We start from the raw sequence: 26,234 nt of genomic DNA, 5'->3' as shown, positions 1-26,234 counted from the left end.
CGGCATTATTGTGGCCATTGTGCGGTAAAGATAGTAAAATAATTTACAGAGATGGTACAGGTGTTCACACGGGCTACAAGCGGCGAAGGTAGCTGACCAGAGCACTGAAACGAGTCACAGAATACTCAAAGTAACACAGAGAGAGGAATGGAATCGAAAATCTGCTGCTGTATGTTGTGAAACGGTCTGTTTATACTTATTGGGGAAAGAGGCGTCCTGCCATTTCCATGGCAACACGTCAATAGCTGAGGCGCAGCGATTGTTGACACGAGACGTGCTTGAAATGGGCAGTACGCGTCTGCTGATGTCAGGCTCAGGGGCGGGGGATTTGATTTAGTGCCGCAAAGGCAGATGAGCCAGGGCGATGCGGCGGAATGATAGGATTATCACAAAATGGCGGCTGATTTCGAGTGCGATAATGGGCGAAAAGTCGGGTAAGGTCCATAGGAAAGTTTCCTACGATCTACCGATTTATGCTTACAAACACATGGCCGACCCGTAGGGACAATAAAAAAAAAGTCCCGGAACTATCCTTTAAGTTCTGTGGCAAAAATAAGTAATTTCCATTCAAAATCCAGGCCAGGTTTTTTTTCTTACTTCCCAAGTGAGCAAATGGCCAGTCCTTTGAAGTTCACTGAGAAACCTCGTCCACATCCTGCCCCTCCTTTAGGAGGATGGGTGTCCAAGCCTTCCTTTGTCCTTGGGTCAGCCAGGAGACAAATGTCTGAGGTTCTCTTTGTTTTCATTATGCGGGAACCATTAAGCAGCCATTAAGCCTTCCTGTAGTAACTGAGTGTCAAGCTGAAATGTGAATCTTCCCAGGCTGGGCTGTCAAATCAGAATTAAATAGTTGATTAGCTCCAGACTGGGTTCCTATACATTAAAGTCTTTTCAATTCACATATAAAATACAAGCACGATTTATAAGGGATTTGGACATTTTAAAAGAATTAGCCCTTCACAAACATGCTTTCAATGGGTGAATTTGGACATTCTAATCAGGAAACAGATACACCTTTAAACTGGGTTTGACAGCTAATTTTCTGATGTAGCTATACGTCAGTGAGGCCTGGATTACTCTGACTGCAGTGGAGAATCTATGATTTCATCACACTTTCCTTTCAATAATTCACTAGGGAAAATTACTGAATTTTTAAGGGCATTTTCGTATTAGGCCCTTCGGATTGACAGGTGATAGCAGTGATTCCTGTTTTTACACCAACTTTGCCTGTGTGTGTGACAGAGTGTGCAGCTCTTTTGTGGTTTGTGAACCATGCACAGTTTTGCAGATTTGGCGCGCACGGGGTTATCGCCTCCATGTTTTCCAGTTTTCTTTCCCCATTGGCAAAGGGTGCAGTGTGGCGCATTGGTGTGGATAAAAATATTCCACAGGGGCTTGTGCTCTCGGTTGTGGTGGAGCAGGATGGCAGTAATGATGTTTGTGCTCTGGGTGGTGGAGAGGCAGAATGCCTGGTATGGGACTCGTGCTCTAAGTTGTGGGGAGGCAGGATGCCAGGCATCAGCTTGTGCTCTGGGTAGTGGGGTACATGATGACAGGTATGGGGCTTGTGCTATGGGTGGTGGGAGTGAATACCAGGTTGGGTACGTGTGTTCTGGGTGGTAGGGAGGCAGGATGCTGGGTATGAGGCTTGTGTCTAGGGGGATAGGATGCCAGGTATGGGATTTGTGGTCTGGGTGGTGGGTGTCAGGATGCCAGATATGGGGCTTGTGCTCTGGTTAGTGGGGCACAGAATGCCAGGTATGGGGCTTGTGCTCTGGGTGGTAGGGGTGAATGCCAAGTATGGGTATGTTTGCTGGGTGGTGAAGAGGCAGGATGCTAGGCATAGAGCTTGTTTTATGGGTGGTGGGCAGGCAGGATGGCAGGTATGGGGCTTGTGTTCTGGGTAGTGTGGGCAGGATGCCAGTTATGGTGCTTGTGTTCTAGGTGGTAGCGGGTCAGAATGCCAGGTATGGACTTGCTGTCTTGATGATGTAGGGCAGGTTGCCAGGTATAGAGCATGTGCTCTGGGTGGTGGGGACAGGATGCCAGTTATGGTGCTTGTGCTCTGGGTGGTGGTGGGGCAGAATGCCAGGTATGGGTTTGCAGTCTTGATGATGGGGGGTGGGATGCCAGGTATAGCATGTGCGCTCTGGATGGTGGGGACAGGATGTCAGGTATGGGAGTTGTGCTCTGGGTGATGAAAAGGCAGGATGCCAGGTACAGAGCTTGTTTTATGTGTGGTGGACAGGCAGGATGCCAGGTATAGTGCTTGTGCTCTGGGTAGTGGGAGCAGGATGCCAATTATGGTACCTCTGCTCTGTGGCAGGGCAGAATGTCAGGTATGGGTTTGCAGTCTTGATGATGGGGGGCAGGATGCCAGGTATAGAGCTTGTGGTCTGGGTGGTGGGGGTGAATGCCAGGTATGGGAGTTGTGCTCTAGGTGGTGAAGAGACAGGATGCCAGGTATGGGTCTTATGCTCTGAGTGGTGGGAAGGCAGGATACCAGGTATGGGGCGTGTGCTCTGGGTAGTGGGGTACAGAATGCCAGGTATGGGACTTGTGCTATGGGTGGTGAGGAGGCGGGATGTTGGGTATGAAGCTTGTGTCTAGAGTGGTGGGTGGCCAGGATGCCAGGTATGGGATCTGTGCTCTGGGTGGTGAGGGGTTGTCAGGATGCTAAATATGGGGCTTGTGCTCTGGGTAGTGGGGTACAGGATGCCAGGTATGGGGCTTGTGCTCTGGATAGTGGGGGCAGGATGCCAATTATGGTGCTTGTGTTCTGGGTGGTGGCAGAGCAGAATGGCAGGTATGGGGTTGATGTCTTAAAGATGGGGGGCAGGATGGCAGGTATAGAGCGTGTGCTCTGGGTGGTGATGTCAGATATGGCCATGCGCTCTGGGTGATGAAAAGGCAGGATGCCAGGTATAGAGCTTGTTTTATGGGTGGTGGGGACAGGATGTCGGGTATGGGGCATGCACTCTGGGTTTTGGCGATGGACTTGTGGGGCTCTACATTACATATGGAGACTCTAGCAACCACAACAGGGCTTTATTGGGGGCAATTGAAGCTGCACGTGGAATATTATTGCAGCCCCAGCTAGGCTATGCATTACATATGGTGGCTGACCAGGCGTCTGTTGGAATTACTGGTGGAGATGAGGCTGCACGTACATCAGAACATATCATACTGGGGCAGGACCCGGTAAGGATGGCATGGCCCTGTGGGGACTGGCGTAGGTGTTTGAAACTGGCAGGGCTATGCTTAACTGGCAGGCTGGCACATTGCGCTGAACATTGCAGTTTGTAAGAGAGCTATGGTGTATTTAAAGCTTACCCCCAGCAGGTTGGCACGTTTATTAGCAACTCCCTGCAATAGAGCAGAACGAGTCACCCTGCATTGACAGCACCCTCTGGCATTTGAGCAACACTAAGGTATACTTTCGAGTAACCTGGCATTTTGTTGGAAACACATTACAACAAATTGTGTTATATTCCGACACTTGCAAATAATGTGCATTAAATGATACCCTGCCACAGTTTCAAAACTGTTGTAATATATACCGGCCTATGATGCATAATCGGCACTGGGTTACAGTTGACGCACTGGCATCACACGTTTTTAAATATTTAATTTTCCGCACAAAATTGCTTGGAAATGGGGCTCATTATGACTCCGGCGGTAGCCGTGCCGGTAAAAATGCAGGCTGCCGCCGGAGTCATGTTTTTTTTCCGCTGGAAAAAGAAACTCCCCATTCCCATTCGAGTCCCCTTGGACTCAATGGGAATGGGACGGACGGATGCAGCGGCACTGTGTGCAACGGTGCCGGTGCATCCGTCAAAGTCTGCAGGCAGGTGCCGTTCCGCCCGCGCGGTCAGACCCCTACTTTTGTCTGTGGCCCCTTTTGTGTCCCCCTAAATATGATTCCTGGAGACACCACTGCTCCTTCATCACCTGCATCGGATGCAAGGTCAGCAGCTTCGTAATGCCCATATATGGCAATGTCTTCTGTTTCACCTCCACTTGCGCTCCTTCTTGCTCTTGCTTCCTGGCCATTCCTTTTGCACCCCACCCCTTTGCCTGTCCTGACCTTCTTTATCATACCCCTCACTGTCCCCACTATTTACCCCAGTAGCCTCCAGCTCCTCCACAGCCACACCCACATCCGCTCAGGCCAAATACCCATCCCCCATCTCAACCTCCATATCAGCATTTCTGCTTTCCTTCCCTTCTTTCCCTGGCACCGTGCCCCCATAACACCCCTACCTATACAACCACTCCGACTCACTACCAATACTACCCAACCTTCCTGCCCCCTCTTCGCCATGGTGCACTCCCTCGCCCTGGCCCACCTCATACCCTTCGCACCTCTTGGGAGAGGTGTTGGATGCTCCATCACGCTCATCCTCCCCACTCCAGATCCCTTCTCACTCCAAACAGACTACAATGGGCCCCATTTTTGTCCCCTGCTCCCTTCCTCCTTCCTGCCTCCCATGTCCTGCATATTGGCTATACCTCCTCATCACCACGTTGACTGCCCTCACCCTTTCATTGCCCTCCTCCACAGTCTCACCTTCCTCAATACCCCCCACCACTCCCCTACCAAGCCAATCCCCCATATCACCTTATTCATAATCCAAAATCACACCCCATATAACATTCCTTGCTTGGGCACAGCACTACCCCCCAACCACCATTCTGCTGGTCGCCGGCTGATCCAGATATTCTACCACAGGGGAGTACAACCCCACCCACCTACCATGCACAAATTCCACCACCCTGCACTAACTCCCACCGTCCTTCCAAGCTCGCCGACGCCGCTCCTGCTTTCCGCTCCCCGGCACTGCTACCACGTTCGGGCCAAAGTTCCCAAACTGACGAGCAGATCACTCATCACTTCCGCACTCCTGCACTGCTCACTACAGTGCACCCCCCCCATGCACACTGCAGCCCCGCCGCCCACAGGCCCAATGGCCCACCCTCCCGCAATCGTCCAAGATTCAGGAACTCCTGAGCATCCCTGGGGCAGAAAAATGTTTGGTGTTCCCAAACCTTTTGCCACAATGTAGATTACCGGTACTCTAGCCCGACCGCCAATTCATTGGGCCAGATGTGCCCTATGCCCAAACCTGCCAGAGGGATACTTGTTCTCCTTCCCCCAGGACCCACCATTGGTGCCATCTTCTTTTTCCAGCCTCTTTCTCTGTCTCCCTTTGATTGGTTGTCTATCCCATGCTCTCTCTTTGCTGCCGCCCTGTTGTAACCCCATTGGCCCCTCTTCCCGGGATCTTCTTTTTCCCTCTGTAGAGGGAACTCCTTTGCTCTTGTAATCTTTTAAATTTGTATCCTTTCTTTTCTGTAGGGCTCATATTCCAACTCTCCATCTGCAGGTCTCTTTTTTTCCACCTTTTCTGCATCTATTGGGCTCTCTTTCTGCTGGACTTAGTGTGCAATCCTTACCATCGGTATCTTTCTTGTTCATGTCTGCCACCTCTCTCCCGTTGCACTTACTCTGATCTGAATGTACCAAGACCTGTGAATGACTGGATTACGGTGTCCCTCCTTTGTCTTGTATTCCGCCCATGTAGTACCTACTCAATGGGCGCCAAGAAGGTAATCAGCAGAGTTTATTATTCAGCAGGAGGCAATCAGCAGAGTTTATTATTCAGCAAGAGGCAATCAGCAGAGTTTATCATTCAGCAGGAGGCAATCAGCAGAGTTTATTATTCAGCAGGAGGCAATAAGCAGAGTTTATTATTCAGCAATAGCTAATCAGCAGAGTTTATTATTCAGCAGGAGGCAATCAGCAGAGTTTATTATTCAGCAGGAGGCCCTCTGCAGTTTATTATACAGCAGGAGGCAATCAGCAGAGTTTATTATCCAGCAGGAGGCACTCACCAGAGTTTATTATTCAGCATGAGGCAATCAGCAGAGTTTATTATTCAGACGGAGGCACTCAGCAGAGTTTATTATTCAGCAGGAGGCAATAAGCAGAGCTTATTATTCAGCAGGAGGCAATCAGCAGAAGTTTATTATTTAGCCGGAGGCAATCAGCAGAGTTTATTATTCAGCAGGAGGCCCTCTGCAGTTTATTATACAGCAGGAGGCAATCAGCAGAGTTTATTATTCAGCAGGAGGCACTCAGAAGAGTTTAGTATTCAGCATGAGGCAATCAGCAGAGTTTATTATTCAGACGGAGGCACTCAGCAGAGTTTATTATTCAGCAAGAAGGTGTTTACAATCTTTTATGAAGAACAATTCACTAACTTTTGAAGAAGAATCTACACAATATTTGTTACAGTAAGCCTCCACTAAGTTGCATCTTTTTTCAATTTTTAAGGTTAAGATGTAAATATCCTTGATGCTCCCTCGGTCCCCCGTCAGCTAGTTCCACCAGTGTCACCCACATGAACATCTCATCACCAAAATTACAGCCAGGCCACATTGTTATGGCAACAGTATCACACAGTAGTTTACTGCTCTTCCTTCACACTACCCAGATCAATTTGACCAACACACTCTGAACAGGAGAGTTGGGGTTCATTTTACTTGGGGCTTTTCACATTTTTAAGACTCCAAAATGCTTACATGTTGCGATTAGGCCAACTTGACCATGATGACCTCATAATATGATGAATTTACAAGGCAATGAAAAGACATTTGATGGATGTTCCCATGACAACAGATGGCGTGTTGACGGAACGGCATCAGCTCGTCTCCATCTATCGTCATCAGCATTTTAGCAGGAAATGTTCAATTCTGCCTTTTACATGGAGAAATCTATGTTCTAGTGCTGGGAAGGGGGAGGCAGAACCTTGGCACAAACCCCAGCATACTCCTGAAAACTGATTTATTTCTCCATTTCAACTAGGTATTGCTTGTTGTCCCCTTGACTGTTAACTTCATAAAATGTGGTATTGCATATAATTTGTAAAAGAGAAAGGGTATCCTATGTTGAAGGATGCTCCCCTCCGCTGCACACTATCTGAGGCTTGAAGTAGCCAAACGTTTTCAATAGAGTATGGTGTTTCTTTGGAAAATTATAACTTAAATAACATCAACTTCAATACATTTCTCATCCATCCTTTATTGATTTATTTTTTCTTTTATAAAGCGCTCTAACCCAGGGGCATCAAGACACTGTTACAACCAGTTACACATATGAAAAGCTTACAGTGAAGGCAAAAAAGAAGAAAGAAAAAGAAAAACATAATTAATTAATTCAACAATTTGAACAATTAATGTTCGCAATTATTCATTCTGACACTATTCTGATCAGAAAATAGATTTGTAGTGATGAATTTATTCATTGTAGTGAGAATCCAAGAATTGTCTTCTCAATGCGTTTCGGGATCATCAGTTCCTTCTTCAGGAACATAGTAAGTAAATGTATAAGGCACACTTAATAACTCAGCTGCAGTTAGTGAGCTGTGATAAGAAGACAAGCTCATGTGGTTGAAAAGTTCAATTTACCTTCAGTTTAGAGATAAACATGTTTTTGAATAATCAGGCCCTTTGATAAAAAGGTAGTGGTTCTGTTATCCAATAACCGTGTGTGGTTATTATCTGTAATAATAATAGTTAATTATCAATGATACATTTAAAAATATCTTTCAAGGTAATGTCAACATTTCTGAAATACATGCTAGCTTACCTCCTTTATGCAAAGGGAGGCGTGATTATGGAAATGTGTCACTGTCCGAATGTTTATTCAACGTGTGTGATCTATAAAAGAATAGGAGCGCATGTTGTTTGTAATGTTGCAATAGCCTACAAAATGGATGTAAGATAAGGGGTTATGCGAAGGAAGGTCATTATATTTTATATCCTTAAGGGCATCGTCACCGCACTACAGTGATTGATGAGCAACGCCGTTTACCGCGTGGTGCCCAAGATGGCGATGTTAATACCCTGATGTCAGACTTGATGATGTCACTAAAAATGGCTGTAAAAGGCGTTTAATATGACAGTATCACAATGTCAAGAAACATAACTTTGTTGTCATTAAGGTGTCTGAGATGTTGGTTCTTGTTTTCTAAATAAAGTGTAGACTATTACAATGGCATATATATCAGAAAGAGAGAGGTAAGTTGAAGTGTTGAGCACACATTCACAATCTATGGCAAATATTGAACAATTACATGCGTTATTCACATTGAGTCCCGAATTGATTCAGAAAACATTGCTATAAATGTACAGTTTGATCCTAGAATTAATATTCGTCAATAAGAAAATAGTCAAAGGTAGATTTGTATATAGTTTGATCAATGTATTAATAAAACATATTAGTATATTAGTATATGATGATCCTAAAATGATGCTAAATTTTAATACCTACTATAGTTTAATACAAATATATTGTCTTAGGTATTCACTATGTCTCACACAAGAGATATTTATTATATGTTACAGAATTGTAGTAATATGTTACAATCATGCTAAGTAGTAACTTGCAATAGAAATAGGTCGATATACACGTAAAATACCAAAAAGAATATGTGTTGCATAAAGTATAGATAATCAATTTGTTGATTCTGTGGTTCACAACAATATTTAAATATTGAATTTACAAGCAATCATCTCTTTGGTGTACATTATGTCTTACAACAAGAGTGCTACATATTTGTGAAATTCATGTCAATCATATGGCAGTGATTCTTGCTGCATCACCCTAACATGTTATTTATATAAAGGCACCAAAATGAAATTCTTCATTCATCCCAAGCGGATGAAGTGACTCCATTTATCAATCCAGTATGTTTCTCGTTTTGATAGTCTCTTAGACATGTCCCCACCTTTTGGTAGAGGGGGTATAACCTCTAGTACAATGCATCTCAATTGCAATATATTGTGTTTATGATCATTGAAGTGTCTGTATATAGGAGATTTCAGTTTTCCTGTACATATATTGGATTTATGTTCAGTCCAGCATTTTTTTTACTTTTCGTGAGGTCTGGCCAACACAGAATCACCCACAAGGGCAGCATTGTCCATAAATCAAATATTTGGTTTCACGGGTAACATAGTGTTGTTACTTTATTTTGCGTCCTGTTGGCGGGTGACGGATAGAGCCTTCCTTGATTATGTTGTTACAGTTGTGTCAGTGCAGGCAAGGGTATGTGCCTGATAGGAGTTTTCAAAAATGTTTCTGTTTTTCAGATCTATTCCTTTCTGCCTTCATAAGTTGGTCTAATGATTTATGCTTACACCATCCTGAACCCACTGTATGATCTGTGGCATGAAAAGGCAAAAGTGAGGTATCATTGGTATGGGACACTCACTGAGAGAGTAACTGAGTATAAATACCTAGGCATTTGCCTGAGCGAGAACCTCAGAGGTGAAGTTGCCATACAGGAAAAACGGAATAAGGCTCTGTCTCTCATGGTCTGACAAATAAATGTACTCTGCTACCTGGAGGGTTCAGCCTTAAGGGAATAATGTCCCTATATCAGTGTATTGTCCCAATCGTCATATATGGCTTAGAATCCTTCGAGCAAATTAAGTTTGAATATCTGAATTGGCTTGAGGGCAAACTATGGAGAGGTCTGTTGGGAATGGCACCATGTATCCCTGTACAGGCATTACGGCTGGAATTGGGAATAACTTCTATTACAGGTATACTATTGCCAAGACATGGACTCCTATATATGAAAGCGATCAAAGACCCTAAACGTCCCTTACTTGCTATGTTGGGAAGTACAATGGGAACATATTCACAGACCACTGCTGGGACTTTTAAGTATTCATGCCTAGAGCTTTACAATAAACTGGAAACCCGAATGGGATAAGGAAGAATTTGCCCTAAAATGGGAGTTTAGTGAAAAGACTGAAAGTTTGGGACTGAGGTCAAAATCATACACATCTGGCTGAGCTCAGAACCTACAGGGACTATGTAGAGTGTCAAACCACTTATTTGAGGCCTCTGAAGTATAGTCTTTAGTGTCCGTCCCCAGTATTTAGAACGCTTTTCCTGCTCCTACATTTGAACCTGTTACCTATGCACAGTGTCATTGGGCTCAGGGCAGGTACAGCATGTGAGGACAAGGGAGGTTGAATATTTAAAAACTATAACACAATCGAGACTAATCGACATGTATAAGCATGCTGCCCCAAGCTGAGACACTTGTATGGATTCTATCTGGGAGAATTTGTTAGTAAAACAGACAAAATTAAAACAAGATCTTACTGGCGAGCCTGCCTTGTGGCAAGAAATAGCCATATAAATATGGCGGTGTACAAATTGTGGCAAAGGATTGAAGCCTTATTTGATTCTGTGTGATAGAAAGGCGCCTTTAAAGAAAGTAGCATCAATCCGCCTGGGTAATAGGGTTACATGTCTTTATACCAAGATATTGTATAACAAATGCCCATATATATTGAAAACCTTAATATTGAATGCATTTTTTTCTTGGTGGGGTCCCCCCACCCAACCCTTGTTTACAACCCCTACAACCAATCCCAACCGTTTCTCCCAAAAAAGTAACGCTTTACCCACCCTAAATATATTCGATATAAAGGTTTTCAAGGTATAAGTTTAGATATATGTGGGATTCGATATACAATTTTCTATATAAACACTGTATACCAGTAATAGTATTTTATTAATTTAGGATTTCATGAATAAGACGAATAAGAATGTTTAATTTGATTTGTTGAATATTTTTTATGTGTGAACTTTTAGATAAAAAATATTCACCAAATCAAACTTTGATGAATATGAACTTTTAGATTATGTTTTTGTTTCGTTAGTATTTTGTGATATAAAATTGTGAAAAGTTCATTTGAACTGAAACACAATAATACAAAAACAAACAATTACAAAAGGGGAAATACCATATGCAAATCTGGCTTGGTCCCACCCCAAAAGGTAACATATCTTCTGTACAAGACCACAAAAGATCACAAATGTCCCAAGGTAAATATTTCCTTTATTTGTGGGGTTTCCGTCATGAATTTTAGAGGATAATTGTGTAACTGATTAGCTTGGTGTGTTCAGGTATTTCTAGCGTAGGTTTTTCTGTTCCTTCTGTACTTGGCTGCGGTTCACTATCCTGTTCACTCGTCGGCTCTGCATTGGCCGTTCCATAACAGGTGGATCATTTCATGACCTACTGTTCACAGTCCATAGAAGAATCCCTTTCATAGGATCCAGTTGAGCCACTTAATCTACAGCTATTTAAAAAAATATCTTATATGTGTTGACAGTAGCCAATGAATCAGGAAGCCACGGATTCAGACATGTATACACTGAAACAATCCCCTATGAAGTGTCCTGTGCTGTGGAGCTTATATTTTTTATCGTAGGACAGTATGGCAGATATTTATTTGTACCTCAGTTTGTGTATTTTTTTAGTGTTTTTGTAGGACAGGAACACATTTCTTGACATTTGCTAAATCCGCCACTTTTCAGAACAGTACAGCTCTCAAACCATATAATCCCTTAATTTCGCTGAGCCATGTCCATGGGGGTGCACTCCCTCAAGTAACCAATGCTACACTTCATCCCACCACTTCTGGCCACAAGATGCACCCAAGTGGCAAGTGGCCCCAAGGCATCTGTGACACCTTCAGCGAAGCCTGACCTTTCAGTGAACAGTACAATGCAGGGATCGGTCCTTCAAAGTAAAGCTGTTGCCAGCCCTGGGACTGTCGTAAGGTGTCAGTTATGGTAGGGGGCTGCTTGGCAGCTATAGGTGGGATGTTGAGAAATCTTGGGCTTGTGGTTTCAGACAGAGCCATGACTCACTATAATGATAGCCCTGTGTTAGGCCAGTGAATGCAGTGCTGTCACATCAAACTGTCTTGAGTCTGAAGGGCTGCATTCGCCTCATAATGAGGTTGGGGTCAAAGCCTTCTGCCCATTCCTGAAATCACTGAAGACCGGCCCTCATGGGTAGGAGCGGACGTATAGAAACGCAACCAGGGAGCTGTCGGTCGGAGGTGTTTTAGTGTGTCATGGGACACAACAAATCAGACACTGCAGATCTGAATGCCTCGGGTGAAACTAACTTGTCTTAAATGTTGTGCACTTGGCAACTGCATAAAGGTGGGGCGATAGTCAATAGTCAAAAATAATCATCATTGTACATGTCCTGCTCCGATCAATCCTCGTTCCACTCGAGATTATGCATCGCAATTTGACTCATGAGCTGTCCCATTCATTTGTGCGCCATTTTTCTGCAGCTATACGTGATTCAACATGTTGCTGTTGCGGGTCATGGGGGTAACCAGTGATTTAAGTGGGCAGAGGCCAGCCGGGCCTCAGCAGTCCACAACATGTGGGGCTGAGCCGGTGTGCCCAGCCAGGGTCCCCCGGTCTCACCATACCACAGCGGGACACATTATCCCGCCACAGCCGCAGCCGCGAACGGAGATGCACCCGCCATGATCAAGTCAGGCAAGCTGTGACTAACAGAAGTTCCAGCCAGCCACAGGCTGGCTGCCACTTTTGTCCGTCACTGTAACTTCCACTTGCAAACCTCGCAGAGGGTCACGGGAGGAAGCTGCCAGTGTTGTTCTCTGTTCGCTTCAATCACCACTACGGTGCCGTCCGAGTTGATCCCTGCTACTAAGTTTCATTAGCAGTAGGTGTGTCTCACTGTCGGACTCGACGCTGCAGCAGTGTAGTGATTGTGAGCCAAATATTAGGCCACAAGGAAGTTAACTCCCATTTCAATCATGTAGATGACTGAAATGGGGGTTAACTTCCCCATACTTATTGTTTACATCTTCACTTCACCGGCGCTGCGGTGGCAGCAGGGGACGGCGCAGAAGCGCAGTAAAGTGAAGAAGCCAACAATAAGTATGGGGAAGTTAAACCCCATTTCAAGCATGTTCTAAAGTAGGAGCTAACTTCCTGCTTATTGTTGGCTTCATCAGTTCACACCGGTGCCACAGCCACTGCTAAGCTGTATTCAACAGAAGCAGTTATTGTGCACCAAGACTAACAGCCCCTCCAATCAGAACAATCGTGCCTACATTCTGATGGGAGGGGGGGGTGGTGCAGTCGGGTCAGGTGGGGTGGGCCAATTGATGTGCAGTTTCTCTTGCGCTGTCAATCAATGGCCAAACTCTCAGAGACAAAAGAAGCCATATGACCCACAGCACTTTCTTTGATGTCACAAAGACATCCCAGTGTATTCAGCCTTAGAGTATATTGATGTTAGAAGTCAAAATTCAGGACCTGTTCACGGTTGAGTGCAAGTGAGTCGTGAATATTTGCCCAGAGCTCTTGCAGTCTGGAGGCTGCACCTCATCAGCTGATGGGACCCCCAAAGCGACTTCAAAGTTGCAATGATAACATATTTTTGGGTGCACCACTGCCATGGAAGGGATTTGAAGTGGAATTGATGTACAGTGTGGAGTTTGGAAAAGCAGCAGCATGAAAGAAATTGCACCGTTTTAAACTATTATTTTGAGCATTTCCTTTGAGCAGAGTTCAACTGCCAGTTCTGCCCCCTCAGAACTCCGCCTCCTTATTTAGGCCCCGCCCATCATGCCTTAGACCACGCCTATTATGCAAGCCACCCCCCCTTAAATTTCTTACCCCACTTAATGCTCTTTGGGTAACCATTGCTGGTTGAGGGGGCAGTCTGGCTTCCCACTGCTGGTTGCATTCCATGCAGCGAGCCAGCATGACCTTTCGCTTGCAGTTGAAAGGGCACGGGCTCTGCCACATTCCAGTAATATGGATTGGCGTAGGTTTTCTTGCTGACGACCCATGCGGATTGGCACATCTTCAGGTCTGCGCGGCAGCAGGTGCTGTACCACATTCGGCTTATATGGGTTGGTGGCGGCGCCTTCATTGGGGCGTGGCCTTTCTGGCTGACGGTACATGCGCCTTTGCACCTCTTCAGCTCTGCGCGGCTGCAAGGGCCCACCAAGCACCAAACCTTGAAAGGACTCAAGCAAATCATCATCGGCCTCAAAGCGCGGGGTGGGCTTTTTCACGTGGTTCACTCCATCGAGCATTGCGGCAGCATCTTGCTTGATCTCTGTTGAGTCGCCCCTAATGATAAAACAAATAGGTAGAAAGAAATTAAATCACTTTCATGCAGGACTCACCAAAAAAAAAGCCCTTACCCACTCCGATCTGGTGAAGCCACCCAGTGGTTTAAGTGGGATTAGAAATCGAGGGGGGGCTCTAACTCGTTGTGTTGCAATATTTGGGGGTGTGGTCTAAAAACGGCCTGGCTCAGCCACAGTAGCTAATAAACATTTTATTTCATATGTAATTAAAGGTGTGACCTAACAGACCCTTTCAAAGGAGCAATGAAAGAAAAGAAGTTCTACTTGAAAAAATATTTTACATATAATTCATGTACAGTTAAAATATTGACCAAAGTGAATATACTTGAATATAAAATCGCACGTTAAATCAAAATAGGTCAGCGTAACATACAGCCCCACAGTTCTTTTGAAAGAAATTAATGATTCCTATGGGCTAATTAAATCATTGTAATGACAATACTTTAATACAAAGTGTTGCAAAAATCAAACAATGCATTCTCTTATAATTTCCCTTGTGTGTTTGAAAACAAACTAACTCCAAATGTCTTTAACTGATATTGTGATTTTATTTTTTGCTCATAGTGGCATCTACTGGTGAAGAGCTGTACTGCCACTAATATTTTTATTTCCATTCATATGATGAAAAAAATCTGGTTGGTGGAGTCAGTTAGGGAGCCCCATAGAGCCCCAGCTCAAGGGCAACATTTGCATGCTGCCAGGGCTGTGCACAGGCTAGCCCCGTCCCACTTAAAGCCCTGATGCCACCCCAACACACCATTGTAAACGGACACACCCGCGCCGCAGGGTCAAACATCTCTGATTTCAAGATCAAGAGTCTGCATAAGGCAAATTTATAGTCACAAAGCTACATTTTGCAGGAACTATTTTGGGTTGCACAAACATATGAGATGGCAGTTGCCCTTGTTCATTTCAAGTTCACCTATAAGAATGTTGTTCCAAACACCTTGAACCCTTTCTAGGTCAGTGCAGACATAAACACACATTACGAAACATGCTTTCCAAAGGCGCAGGGGCCTGGATTTGAGAGGTTAAATGTTTCCTGGACAGATTCAACTTGAATACCAACCGTACTCACTACCAAGTTTCATTACACTAATAACAGTTCTACGGTTCTTCATCAAATGATATTATCTTGTGGTCATTTACTTTGACATCTTTTATAAATGAGGGTTGCCCCAATACCTTGTTATGTCCCCTACATCTCTCTTCCTCACCCCCTTACTACCTACACCTCAACATTCTTACTTCTGTAACCAAAATTTGACGAAAAGTAAATAAAATAAAATGATGTAGTAATTTGAAAGAATAGTACATGATAATAACAGTAGGAAGTATTCAATGTATGGAACAAGTTGCTTACCTGTAACTGTTGTTCTCCAGCATGGGTCTGGCATGGATTAACATGCTCATGAATATTCCTCCTCTTCGGGCTGGGAATCCTCGGTAAAAGAAAAAACAGTTTCACTTTTGTTTATAAACTGTCTTTCTCCTGTAAACCAATCACTGAGCTCCGGGTCATACTGCCCCCAGCCAATGACTGCCCTCTCCCTAAGCACCCTCCTCTGGCAGCCATCATGAGATTTGGTAGCACGTAAAATGGCAGTATGACCAAGAAGAGCAGCAGAGGAGCAGGAAGGAGGGTTCGCATGTGAATCCATGCCAGATCCATGCTGGAGAACAACAATTACAGGTAAGTAACTTGTTCCTTCTCCAGCATGGGGTCTGGCATGGATCCACATGCTCATGAATAAAGAATACACAGCAGTACATACATACACAACCACGGGAGGTGGCAAGGCTCAACAGAAGCAATTACTCTTACCTCCTCTCCAGGCTCACCTTCAAGTGAACAGGTTGCGTAGCACTGCATGGCCAACTCTGGACGCATCCCTGGAATCCCTGTCGACGCAGTAAAATTTCGTGAAGGTGTGTGTCGACCTCCACGTAGCAGCCCTGCAGATGTCCAGCAGGCACACACCAGACAGGAACGCCGTCGTCGCAGCGATCGCTCTGGTAGAATGGGCTCTCGGGCGGCCAAGCAACCGTCGGTTTGCCAAGCGGTGAAAGTGAGTGATGCAGCCGGAGAGCCACCTGGAGATGGAAGCCCTGGACAAGGCCTTCCCATGGTTCATAGGACCAAAGTTCACAAAACTCTTCGTGCGGGCCACATAAAACTTCTGCGCTCGAGCCACATCCAGCGAGTCCAGTCCTTTCAGCCGGCGTCGAAGGCATCGGAAAAAACACAGGTAACACTAAGGGCTCGTTGAGATGAAATTCAGACGGAACCTTGGGCATGAAGGAGGGGTGCGTCCGCAGCACCACCCTCCTCTTGTGGAAAGTCAAGTAAGGCTGCTTGCAGGACAGGGCCTGGATCTAACCTACTCTCCTGGCAGAGGTGATGGACACGAGGAAAGCTATCTTCCAAGACAGGAACTTAAGCAGAGCTTGATGCATCAGCTCGAATGGGGCCCCCCATGAGCCTGGTCAGCACCATGTTGAGTTTCAACGCCGGGGCAGGCGCCTTCACCAGCGGGAATGAACGGAACAGTCCTTTGATGAATTCCTTCACTAGACGGTGCAACCAAAGAGAAGACCGTCCCGGAGATCTAGTGTATTGCGAGATAGCCGTCTGATGCAACTTGATGGAGGCGTGCGCCAGCCACGACTTAGCCAACGACAACAAGTACGGAAGGACTTGAGGGGCCGTGACCCTCAGAGGGTTAATCTTCTGCGACCGTCACCAGGTTGCGAACCGCTTCCATTTATGTCCGTAACACTTCTGAGTTGATGAGGCCCTGGCCTTGGCGAGGACATCCTTGCAGTCCGCAGGCAGCTCGTACCCACCAAACTCTAATGCTGCAGGAGCCAGGACCTCATGTTCAGCGATCCTGGGTCGTGGTGCAGGATTACGCCTCCTTCCCTGGCGAAAAGATCTGCGACCACTGGCAGCTTGACTGGAGGTGACGCTGACACGCTGAGAAGGTTCGGGTACCAGATCTGCCTCAGCCACGCTGGCGCGACGAGGGTCATCCTGCACTGGCTCCTTCTGAGTTGACTGATGACTTGTAGTAGCAGCGGCAATGGAGGAAACGCGTACAGAAACAGGCCGTCCCAAGGGGAGGAGAATGCGTCCCCCATGCTCCCTGGCTGGGGGAACCTTCTGGTGAACCTCCGGCATTTGGTGTTCGTCGCCTTTGCAAACAGATCGATCTGGGGATTGCCCCACTTGAGGAAGAGTTTGTCCACTTGATCCTGCCGAAGCTCCCACTCGTGTCAAGAGCGCAGCTCCCTGCTGAGGGAGTCAGTGACTGTGTTCTTGACTCCTGCCACGTGAAAAGGAATGAGGAACATACCCAGGGTGACGGCCCAGTGCCACAACTCATGCGCCTGTCTGGAGAGCGCCGGGGATCTGGTGTCCCCTGCTTCCAGATGTAAAACATTGTGGTGGTATTGTCCGTAAAGACCCTCACCACTTTGCTCTTGAGGGACGGCAGAAATGACTTGAGGGCCCAAAACACAGCCTGCAGTTCCCAGATGTTGATGTGTAGAGCCTTCTCCTCCGGCAGCCACAGACCTCTGGCGTGGAGACCTCTGGTGTGTGCTCCCCATCCTTCCAGGGAAGCGTCCGTTGTGACCGTCTCTTGGTATGGCAGGTTTTGGAAGTCTGCGCCCCGTCGATGTTGGGAGTGCAAGCCCCACCAACGTATCGCTCGACGGAACTCCCCGATGAATTTCACCAGCTGGCCTATCACTGGGGTGCAGGGTTGGGGGCCCGACGTCTCGGCCGGTTCAGTCCTGCTTGGTGGGCAGCGTGCCACCCTGGGAGCTTTGGCGATGACGGCGGCTACCTCCGAAGGCCTTGGAACAACCCCTGTAAGCTTCCTCACTCGTGGAGTGGGAGGGTTGGTGGTAGGAGGATCCACCACCGAAACTCTTCGAAGACCTCCCCGACTTTACTCCTGGGGAACAAAAGGACTGACGGTGCTGCTGCAGCGTGCCAAGGTCACGGGCCGTCTCTGTGTCAGTTTTGATGGCCTGAAGAGACTTGTCAACTGCCTTGGCAAAAAGATTGTCCCAGTCGAACGGCATGTCCACGACCCTCGTCTGGCCCTCCTGCCTGAAGTTGGTGGCCTTCAGCCAGCCACGATGACGGAGGCAAACCACGTTTCCCATCTGGTGGAACCATGTGTCCGCAATGTCCAGGGCCATGGTGATGGAATGGGTTGATGCCACTTTGCCTTCCTAAAGAGTCTGCATTGCCTCCACCTGCTTGCCCTCAGGGAGGAAATCTAGGATCAGAGCCATCTTGAACCATAGTTCCCAGTCATATCTGACCACAATCACTAAGGCGTTGGCTGCCTTGACCATCGTCGCCGCCAAGTAAATGACCTTCCGTCCTATGGCATCCAATTTCTTCCCCTCGTTGTCTGGGGGAACAGAAGTTGAAGACGACGGGTTGGACGACTTCTTCCTTGCTGCGGCCGAAACCGCAGAGTCCGGCGATGGTTGTGACCACAGACATTTGGGTGCAGACTCCGGCACTCGATACTTCTCCTCCAGTCAGTCCCTCTTCACCGGAGCCGAAGAGGGGTTCTTCAGAAGCTGCATGCCCTCATCCCAGACGTCGTCCAGGAGCGGGACTGACAGAATGGTCTTCCTCTTTGCCTCCTGGCGTTGGTACAGGAAGCCCTCCTATTTCTTCTCTTCCGGGGTGAGTTGAAAAAGTTCTGACGCACGAGCGATCATGGAGTGGAAGGATCCCACTGTTTCGTCTTTGGTGTCCGTCGTAGCCGTGTCTGTCCCCGTCCCCATGTCCCTAGGGGGGAGGGCTGAGACGGCTGGAATGGAGGCGTAGAGTGCCTCCTCCTTTTCTTCAGCGGTGGTGGCCCCGGTGTCAACGGGGTTGTCGCCGGTGGTGTTGTCAGCATCCTCTTCTGACTCTCCGACACCAGTGTGTGGAGGGCCGAGAGAATATCCTGCGACAGATCCCTGGAGGGTGCTGGGGGGGCCGGAACGCTGGGCCCAGCACCTGTGTCATCGCCCCTGCTCCGTCGTCGCCTACGGCAGGCGACTCCTTGACATTCTCGTTGTCGCCACCAACCATCTCCTCCGGGATGGTATGGACGGAATTAACGTCTTCCTCCTCGGATGATGAAATGTCTGTGCCCCGAAGCTCTTCCACCCCCCCCTTTCTTTGGGTCCTGAGGGGTCGGCCTTGGGCTGAGGTCCGGCATCCTTTTCTCCGGAGTCGGTTTGGCTGAAACCTCCCGCCTGGGAGGGAGTGCCACTCTGGTCGCCGCCGGAGTAACCTTTGCCGAGAGGTGGTCTCGGCCTGGTTCACCTGGGCCCGCACCGGGAGGACAGATATCTTCTCTGCGGTAGCTGACTTCCTCCTCGACAAAGAGCTGGAGCGGTGGCTGGAGATCGAGGCAGACGGAGATGAGGAACGTGCCCTGTCCGTCCCGGGACCTGCTTGCTCGCATCCCCGGCGGAAACAGACTTGCAATGCTTCGCCTTGTCTTGGGCACCCATGGATGGAGCGCCCTCAAAGGACTTAGAAGCCTGCTCAGGATGGCTGGATGAGGCCTGCCCCTGCAAGACAACTGGAGTAGAAGCCTTGGCCTTGAGCCACATCACCAGACAGGCGTGCTGGTCCTTTACTGTGCGCTTGGTGACGCCACGGCAAAACTCACAATCTTCCTCCTTGTGCTTCGGGTGTAGACAATACAGACACTGAGAATGCTTGTCCTCCGTGAAAACATTCTGTAAACTGCAGCTGGTGCAGAGCTTGTGTGAATGCTGTGAATGTGTTTATGAATGTGTGAATAAGTGTTCTGGTGGGTGCTGAGTGAATGATTGAAAGAAGCTGCATGAGTGAGTGACTGCTTGTGTGAATGTGTATATGAGGGCCTTATTCTGAGCTCTGTGTAAAAGAAGTGTCATTCTGTGATGGAAAGACACTTTTCTTATTTTACATGGATCTTGCAATCAGGCCCTGAATGTGTGTGAGTAGGTTTTCTGGTGGGTGTCCTATGTATGATTAAGTGAGAGGCTGTATGGGTGTGTGACTGCTTGAGTGCATGTGTATGAATGTGTGTGTACCCAGCAGAATACTTACTCAGGCAGATGCACATATTCATATATACATGCATGCAAGCAGTCACACCCCCCACACAGCTTCTCTCAATCATTCAGTGATTCAGAGAAGCTGTATGGGGGCGTGACTGCTTGCGTGCATGTATATATGAATGTGTGCATCTGCGTGAATTAACTGTTCTGGTGAGTGCAATGTGTAGGATAGAGAGAGGCTATATGGTGCATGACAGCATGTGTATATGAATGTGTGTGTTATGTTAAGTTGATATATACCATGCACCACGGAAAATTTACATGGTAGCAGGTGTTCACATGGCTCTGTAAGATAAAGGGGGTTTGGTTGGTTAGTGGGGAGAGAGGGATAGGACTGATGTTGTGCTGAACTGTTGATGTGTGCAGAGCCATGAGAGACTGGCATCTGTGTATGTGGGCCTTCTGGGGGTGCTTTTGTTCTGTGCACTGGGGCTTGTTGTGTCCGGAAGGGCAGTGTCCAGTGTTTGAGTTGTTTGGTGTTGGAGGTTATTGGTTTTGTAGTTCTCCTAGAGAGTGAATTGTAGTTTGAGTGTTTTGGTGGGTGGTTTCGGTAGCCCTTTGGGTGTGTGTGGTAGGTGAGAGGTGTGGAAGAGAGAAAGGGGGGTGGGTAGTGGGTTTTGGGTGGTTTCTGGGTATTGTGCAGCTATTTTATTGTTTCATTCTGCAGGTATGTATCTCATGTTTTGATTGTATTACCCTTTGTAGAAGTGGGCATTGAATGAGGTTGGGGTGGTCTGAATGTTCTTTTCCCATAGTGTATTGTTTTTATTTGGAGGTCGGTGCTAGAGCTTCAATCTCTTCTCGGTTGGTATCGGGTGATTTTTGCTTGGAGGAATTCAGTTCCTTGTCTGTGCAGTGATTTATGTGCAATGCAGAGGGCTTTGTAGTTGATGCATTTCTTTACTGGTAGTCAGTGTATGTTTCTTAGGATTGGGTGATGTGGTCTCTTCTTTTTATTTTCAGGAGTAGTCTTACTGCAGTATTTTGGAAGAGTTGTAGTTTTCTGGTGAGGCGTTCAGGCATTCACAGGTAAAGACTATTTGCTTAGTCTATTTTTGATAACAACTAGGAAATTATCACGAGGGTTCCATGTGGGAAATTGAGGAAAGGGAGGATCCCTCTTATTGATCGTAGATGGTAGAAACACTTTTTTGTTATTGTGTTGACTTGTGGTTCCAGAGTGAGACCAGGGATCACATATTTGTTATCACTTTTGGAAGTCTCCAGTTGGGCTCCCATGCCCGGGGCCAGGTGAGAGTTGTCTATGTCACGTTGTTTTCTTGTGGGGATATCATTATTTCTGTTTTGCTGGGGTTTAGTTTGAGGTTGTTGATTGCCAGCCAGGTGTTTTATCAGTAAGGCATTTATTGAGGGTATTGTCGGGTTTGTGGTTGGTGGTTATCCTGAAGATGATTTGGGTGTCGTCTGTGTAGTTGTAATTTATCAGTCCATGGGTTTGAATGAGTTTCATTAAGGGGGGGTCATGTAGATGTTGAAGAGGAGTGGGAAGAGGCTTGATTCTTGTGGTACGCCGGAGGTGATGTTTCTTGTGTTTGATGTAAATGGTGGTAGATGTCAGATTCTTTAGTCTCTTCATTAGAGTTGTATGTTTGATCATTTCGAATGCAGCTGATTTGTCCAGTATTATGAGAGCTGATTGGCTGCTATTATCCGCACTTATTTTTAAGTCGTGCAATATTGAGATAAGTGCTATTTCGGTTCCTATCAATGGTCTGATACCAACCTGCGAGTGGTCAAGTGTTGCATTGCTTTCTCCATGATTAAGTAGTTATTTGTACATGTGGTTCTCCAAGATTTTCGCTGGGTACGGCAGGTTTGATATGATTCTGTAATTATTAGGGTCATCTGTTTTTCCCCATTTTGTTTTTTAGGAGGGGTTTGATGTCCACTGATTTGAATGATTGTGGTACTATTAGTCAGTTTAGGGATAGATTAATTAGTAGTTGGTTGTAGTGGGCTGTTTTTTTGTGGTTGAGAAGCTTTTTGCAGATATCTGGTGGACATGGGTCGCTGGTAGATCCTGCTCGGATGGTGTCTTTTAGTATTCTGGTGAAGATTTTCTCGCTTATAGGTTTTAATCGGTTTAGTGTTGCGCTGGTTCTTTGTTAAGGATTACAATCGGGCATCACAAACTGGAACAGTACACTTGGTCTTAGCCTGGGAGGTGGTGCTCAATAAGAATGCTTTTTCTTTAATATCAATGAATTAAAATTGAGCCGGTATCCGACCCGTCTCACAGCCCCTTTTACAAATACCCTGGGTCACAATGGACCATGAACAAGGCCGGTTGGTGAAAATACAATATTTATTTATTTTTAAAATTCACAAAAATCACACATATTTTAATATTGGGCAGCAATCACCAATGGGGTGATAATTACAATAGAAATGGAAGCAATGCACTTGGTTAACCTCCTAGTAGAACATATTCAAAGCACAAGTGAATTGGAGCACTTTTTGAGTTAGGATAGATAGCACCCAAGTTAAGGTTTCCCCCTGCACTGTTCCCTCAACCCACAAATAATCGAATTCTGAGTGGATAGGAAGAGGCAGCAGGTAGTCAGGGATAAGAGGCATCAAAGGCCTAAAATGACACTCAGATTTTGTAAAATAATTAATTATATGTGTGTTTAAAGAATGGCATACATGTTTTATCACAGCATTAGGGATGTTATCTCACTATCAACCATCAGGCAAGCTATCCCAAAAGCACACAGTTCATGAAACAGATAGAAATTGGAAACCCAGTGCAGCCGAATTCACACATGGAAAAGTTGCATTTTCTCTAGTTTGCAGTTTTAAATGTAAAAACAGTTTTTTCACGGGTAAAAAACACTGAATCGGAATGCAGTTTTTTTGGCAGGGAAAGAGATGCACAGCACAGGGACAATACAGAAGTGAAAGGAGGGCTATAGCTGGATTTGGAAGGCAGAATGAGGTTCGTTTTTTGGAAAATAGAGAAGTGAAAAAGAGAAAATCGGTTTTAAAAATGAAAGGCAAAATTTAGTTAAACAAAATTATTTAGACCATATTGTTAAAGACTGTCCGTTCAAAGATTGATTCGCGAAGTCAACCTTTTCCCGCCGTGTCCTAATCTATGTGGGAATTAATTTAAATTACTCCAAATATTACTAATGAGTTACAAAATTAGATGAAGGAAAGAATTGCGCCAACGCTAGGAAAACAGAACAGGTTACACAGAAAAGTGAAACAGTCTACCCACGTTATCAGGGTATGGATAGTGTTGCTTAGAGAGTGGCACAATGACAAAAGTCAAGCTGGGGTAGACTATGTGTTATGGGATGGGGGATACTCACAGTCCACTCTTAAATATGGGATTAGGAACAGTCAACCGGGTTCTGGACTCCAGGGCTCAGGTCACCAGGTAGCGGCAGACTCTCCTAGCAGAACAACAGCTGGGCCTGTCTGGTTACCGGATAATCAGGACAGCTGGATGGCAGGGTTGCAGCGGGCATGCAGTTAGTGTGCAAAAAGCCAGTCTGGTTCCAGGATGCTTCCCAAAAGAACACCACAGCTTTTCCCTTTGGTTATTGGGATTTATTTTAGTAGCATATCTGGATTGAGGCCTTGCTGGGATGGTCAGCAATGCTTTGGCCTTGCAGTGGAGTCTGGAATCAGCTATGCTTTGGCTTTGCAATGGGATCTGGAATCAGCTATGCTTTGGCGTTACAATGGGATCTGGAATCAGCTACGCTTTAGTTTTGCAATGGGATCTGGAATCTGGCAAGATGAATGTAGAAGATCAGGAACGCAGGCGCAGGAAATTCAAGAAAGAGTGTCTATCTAGAGTTTGGTCAGCCACCCTTTGTATAGCGTATGGTGACATTATAGGATTATACAGCAGGGCAGGTTTAGCTAAGGATGCCTCTAAACAACTGGATTGGTCAGGGGAGATAGTTACCGCCTTCCTCTGAGCTGGTTGGGTTACAAGGGCTTTTCCTTCCCGCACCTTAAATACTTTGTAAATAACTATATTGTTAGATTGTAAACCTTTTAAAAAAAACTTTTGGAGTGTACTGACAAATCTCTTCTCACAGTGGGTTACAAGGGCATGATGTCAGATTTATTATGTGAGTTTTACAATGTCCAGAACCTCCCACAGTTACTTTAGCTACAATTCAGTTTTGCCATAAATGGCACATTCGTACAGTTGGGGCCTTCTAACAAATTATATAAGCAGGTTACATATTTTATGCAGAACATGCCAGTCCAACTCTACAATTTGTAAGACATTGGTTTGCCCTTCTAATAATTTTTAGTCATTTTTAGTGTGAAATATTCAGCCTAAAATTCTATAACTTTACCCGTGTGTATGGATTATCATCAGGCATATATCAGTATTGATTTTAACATTGGCATCATGTACACGTTCGTGGAATACCCAATTCTCTGCCATTTCTGTCCCCTATATGGCAGTGAAGGCTACAACGTCTTAAATTAAAACTCTGTTATGCTCATCTGGTCTCTGGGGGGACGTTGGGGCATGGTTGCAGCCCTCCCAGGATCCGACTCCCCTTGGTCGGGCTTCTGTCAGAACTCTCAGAATCCGTAATGATGGAACCAAGCTTGGACCCGTAGTGTAGACGGAGAATTCTTTCTACAAATGTAACCCTCTGAACACACTAGGTAAATGCCAAGGGATCAATTAGTTGAAAGATAAGGAACACCACACGAATGACCATGCTCTGCAGGAAAACAAGATGAACAACTCAGATATGGAGTCAAACAATAATATACTAGGTAAGAAGAAATAATCAACAAGAACTAACCAGATGAGACAAGAATTCCAAGGTACTCTGGTCAAGGGTATAGGCAAGACTGGGTCAAGATGCGGGCTAAGAAAACAGAAGAAATGAAATGAGGCTTTAGAAAAAGATTCCAAGAACAGTAGGATGCAAGGAAGCGAGAGACTTACCACTTGTCCTGGTGATGGCCTAGTACCAAGTGAACAACCAGTGTACTATTGCCTGAACTGACGGCATGAGGACGCCTAATCGGAATGAGGCAGTCTCTAGACCCAACCCTATCCCGCCGGCACGAGGACGCCTAACGACTAAGCGCAGGGTGGCAGTCTCAAGTTCAGCGCTTCTCTTCTGAGTACAATAGGGTGTAGTTGGTAACTTCTCAGGACAAATAATGAGGCAATCCGAATAGTTGGGAGGTACTCCTTGAGGAGATGAAACAAGAAGCCGTGTTCCGGGTTCGGTGCATGGAAAGACCAAGGGCTTCATTACGACTTTGGAGGTAGGCATGGCACTATTGGCGCTATGGCTGCCTCCAAAAGCATGTCCGGGTCCGGGTTCCCTGAATGGGGAAATACCGGGCCATTCCGAGTATGGAGGGCCCGGTATTTCCCCATTCAGGGAACCCGGACCTTCCCCATTCCCATTCGAGCCCCCATTGGGCTCAATGGGAATGGGGAGGGAGCTAACAACGGCCCATTACAAGAGGGCCCGTTGTTAGCTCCCTGGTCCATGTTAGACGTCCACATCGGGTCCCGCGAGGGAACCTCGTAATAGTGCGGAATGCGTTTAACGGCGCCGGCACCATTACCGGCACCATTAAACGCATTCCGCAATAGTTATAATGAGGCCCCAAGTGTTCAAATTCAACAGGCAAAGGATGGTGAGTAAGCGGTCCAGGTTTGTTGCACGAGAGGACAGAACAAATCCAATTCAGCAGGCAAAGGATGGTGAGTAAGCGGTCCGGGTTCGGTACACGAGAGGACAGAACAAATCCAATTCAGCAGGCAAAGGATGGCGAGTAAGCAGTCTGGGTTCGGTACAAGAGAGGACAGAACAAATCCGATTCAGCAGGCAAAGGATGGTAAGTAAGAGGTCCGGGTTTGGTGCGCAAGAAGACAAACAATTCCAATTCGGCAGGCAAAGGATGATTGATAAGCGGTCCAGGTCACAAGGAGTAACAAGGTAGTGGAAAAGGGAACATGGCAAGACAAACGCACTCAGGATACAAGATACAAACAAGACGTACAAAATCAGAAGCGAGGACCGGACAACCCGGAAGTGTTTAAATAG

The 26,234-nt window shown here is 46.3% G+C and overlaps 1 protein-coding gene across 1 annotated transcript in view; it reads right to left on the bottom strand.

Annotated features, from left to right (window-relative positions):
* Positions 1-7,064: 7,064 nt before the first annotated feature.
* The window catches only part of LOC138563341 (uncharacterized), a 143,255-nt gene continuing 124,085 nt past the window's right edge, over positions 7,065-26,234 (bottom strand). The window contains exon 3 of the mRNA XM_069642827.1: positions 7,065-14,005. Coding sequence (XP_069498928.1) covers positions 13,549-14,005 — 457 coding nt within the window. The 3' untranslated portion in view covers positions 7,065-13,548. The remainder of the gene's footprint in view (positions 14,006-26,234) is intronic.

This window comes from Ambystoma mexicanum, unplaced genomic scaffold (assembly GCF_040938575.1).
Source record: "Ambystoma mexicanum isolate Mex_15411 unplaced genomic scaffold, UKY_AmexF1_1 Mex_scaf91, whole genome shotgun sequence".
NCBI classification, from domain to species: domain Eukaryota; kingdom Metazoa; phylum Chordata; class Amphibia; order Caudata; family Ambystomatidae; genus Ambystoma; species Ambystoma mexicanum.
The sequence above is the reverse complement of the archived record's forward strand: the minus strand, read 5'-3'. Positions and strand labels throughout refer to the sequence as shown.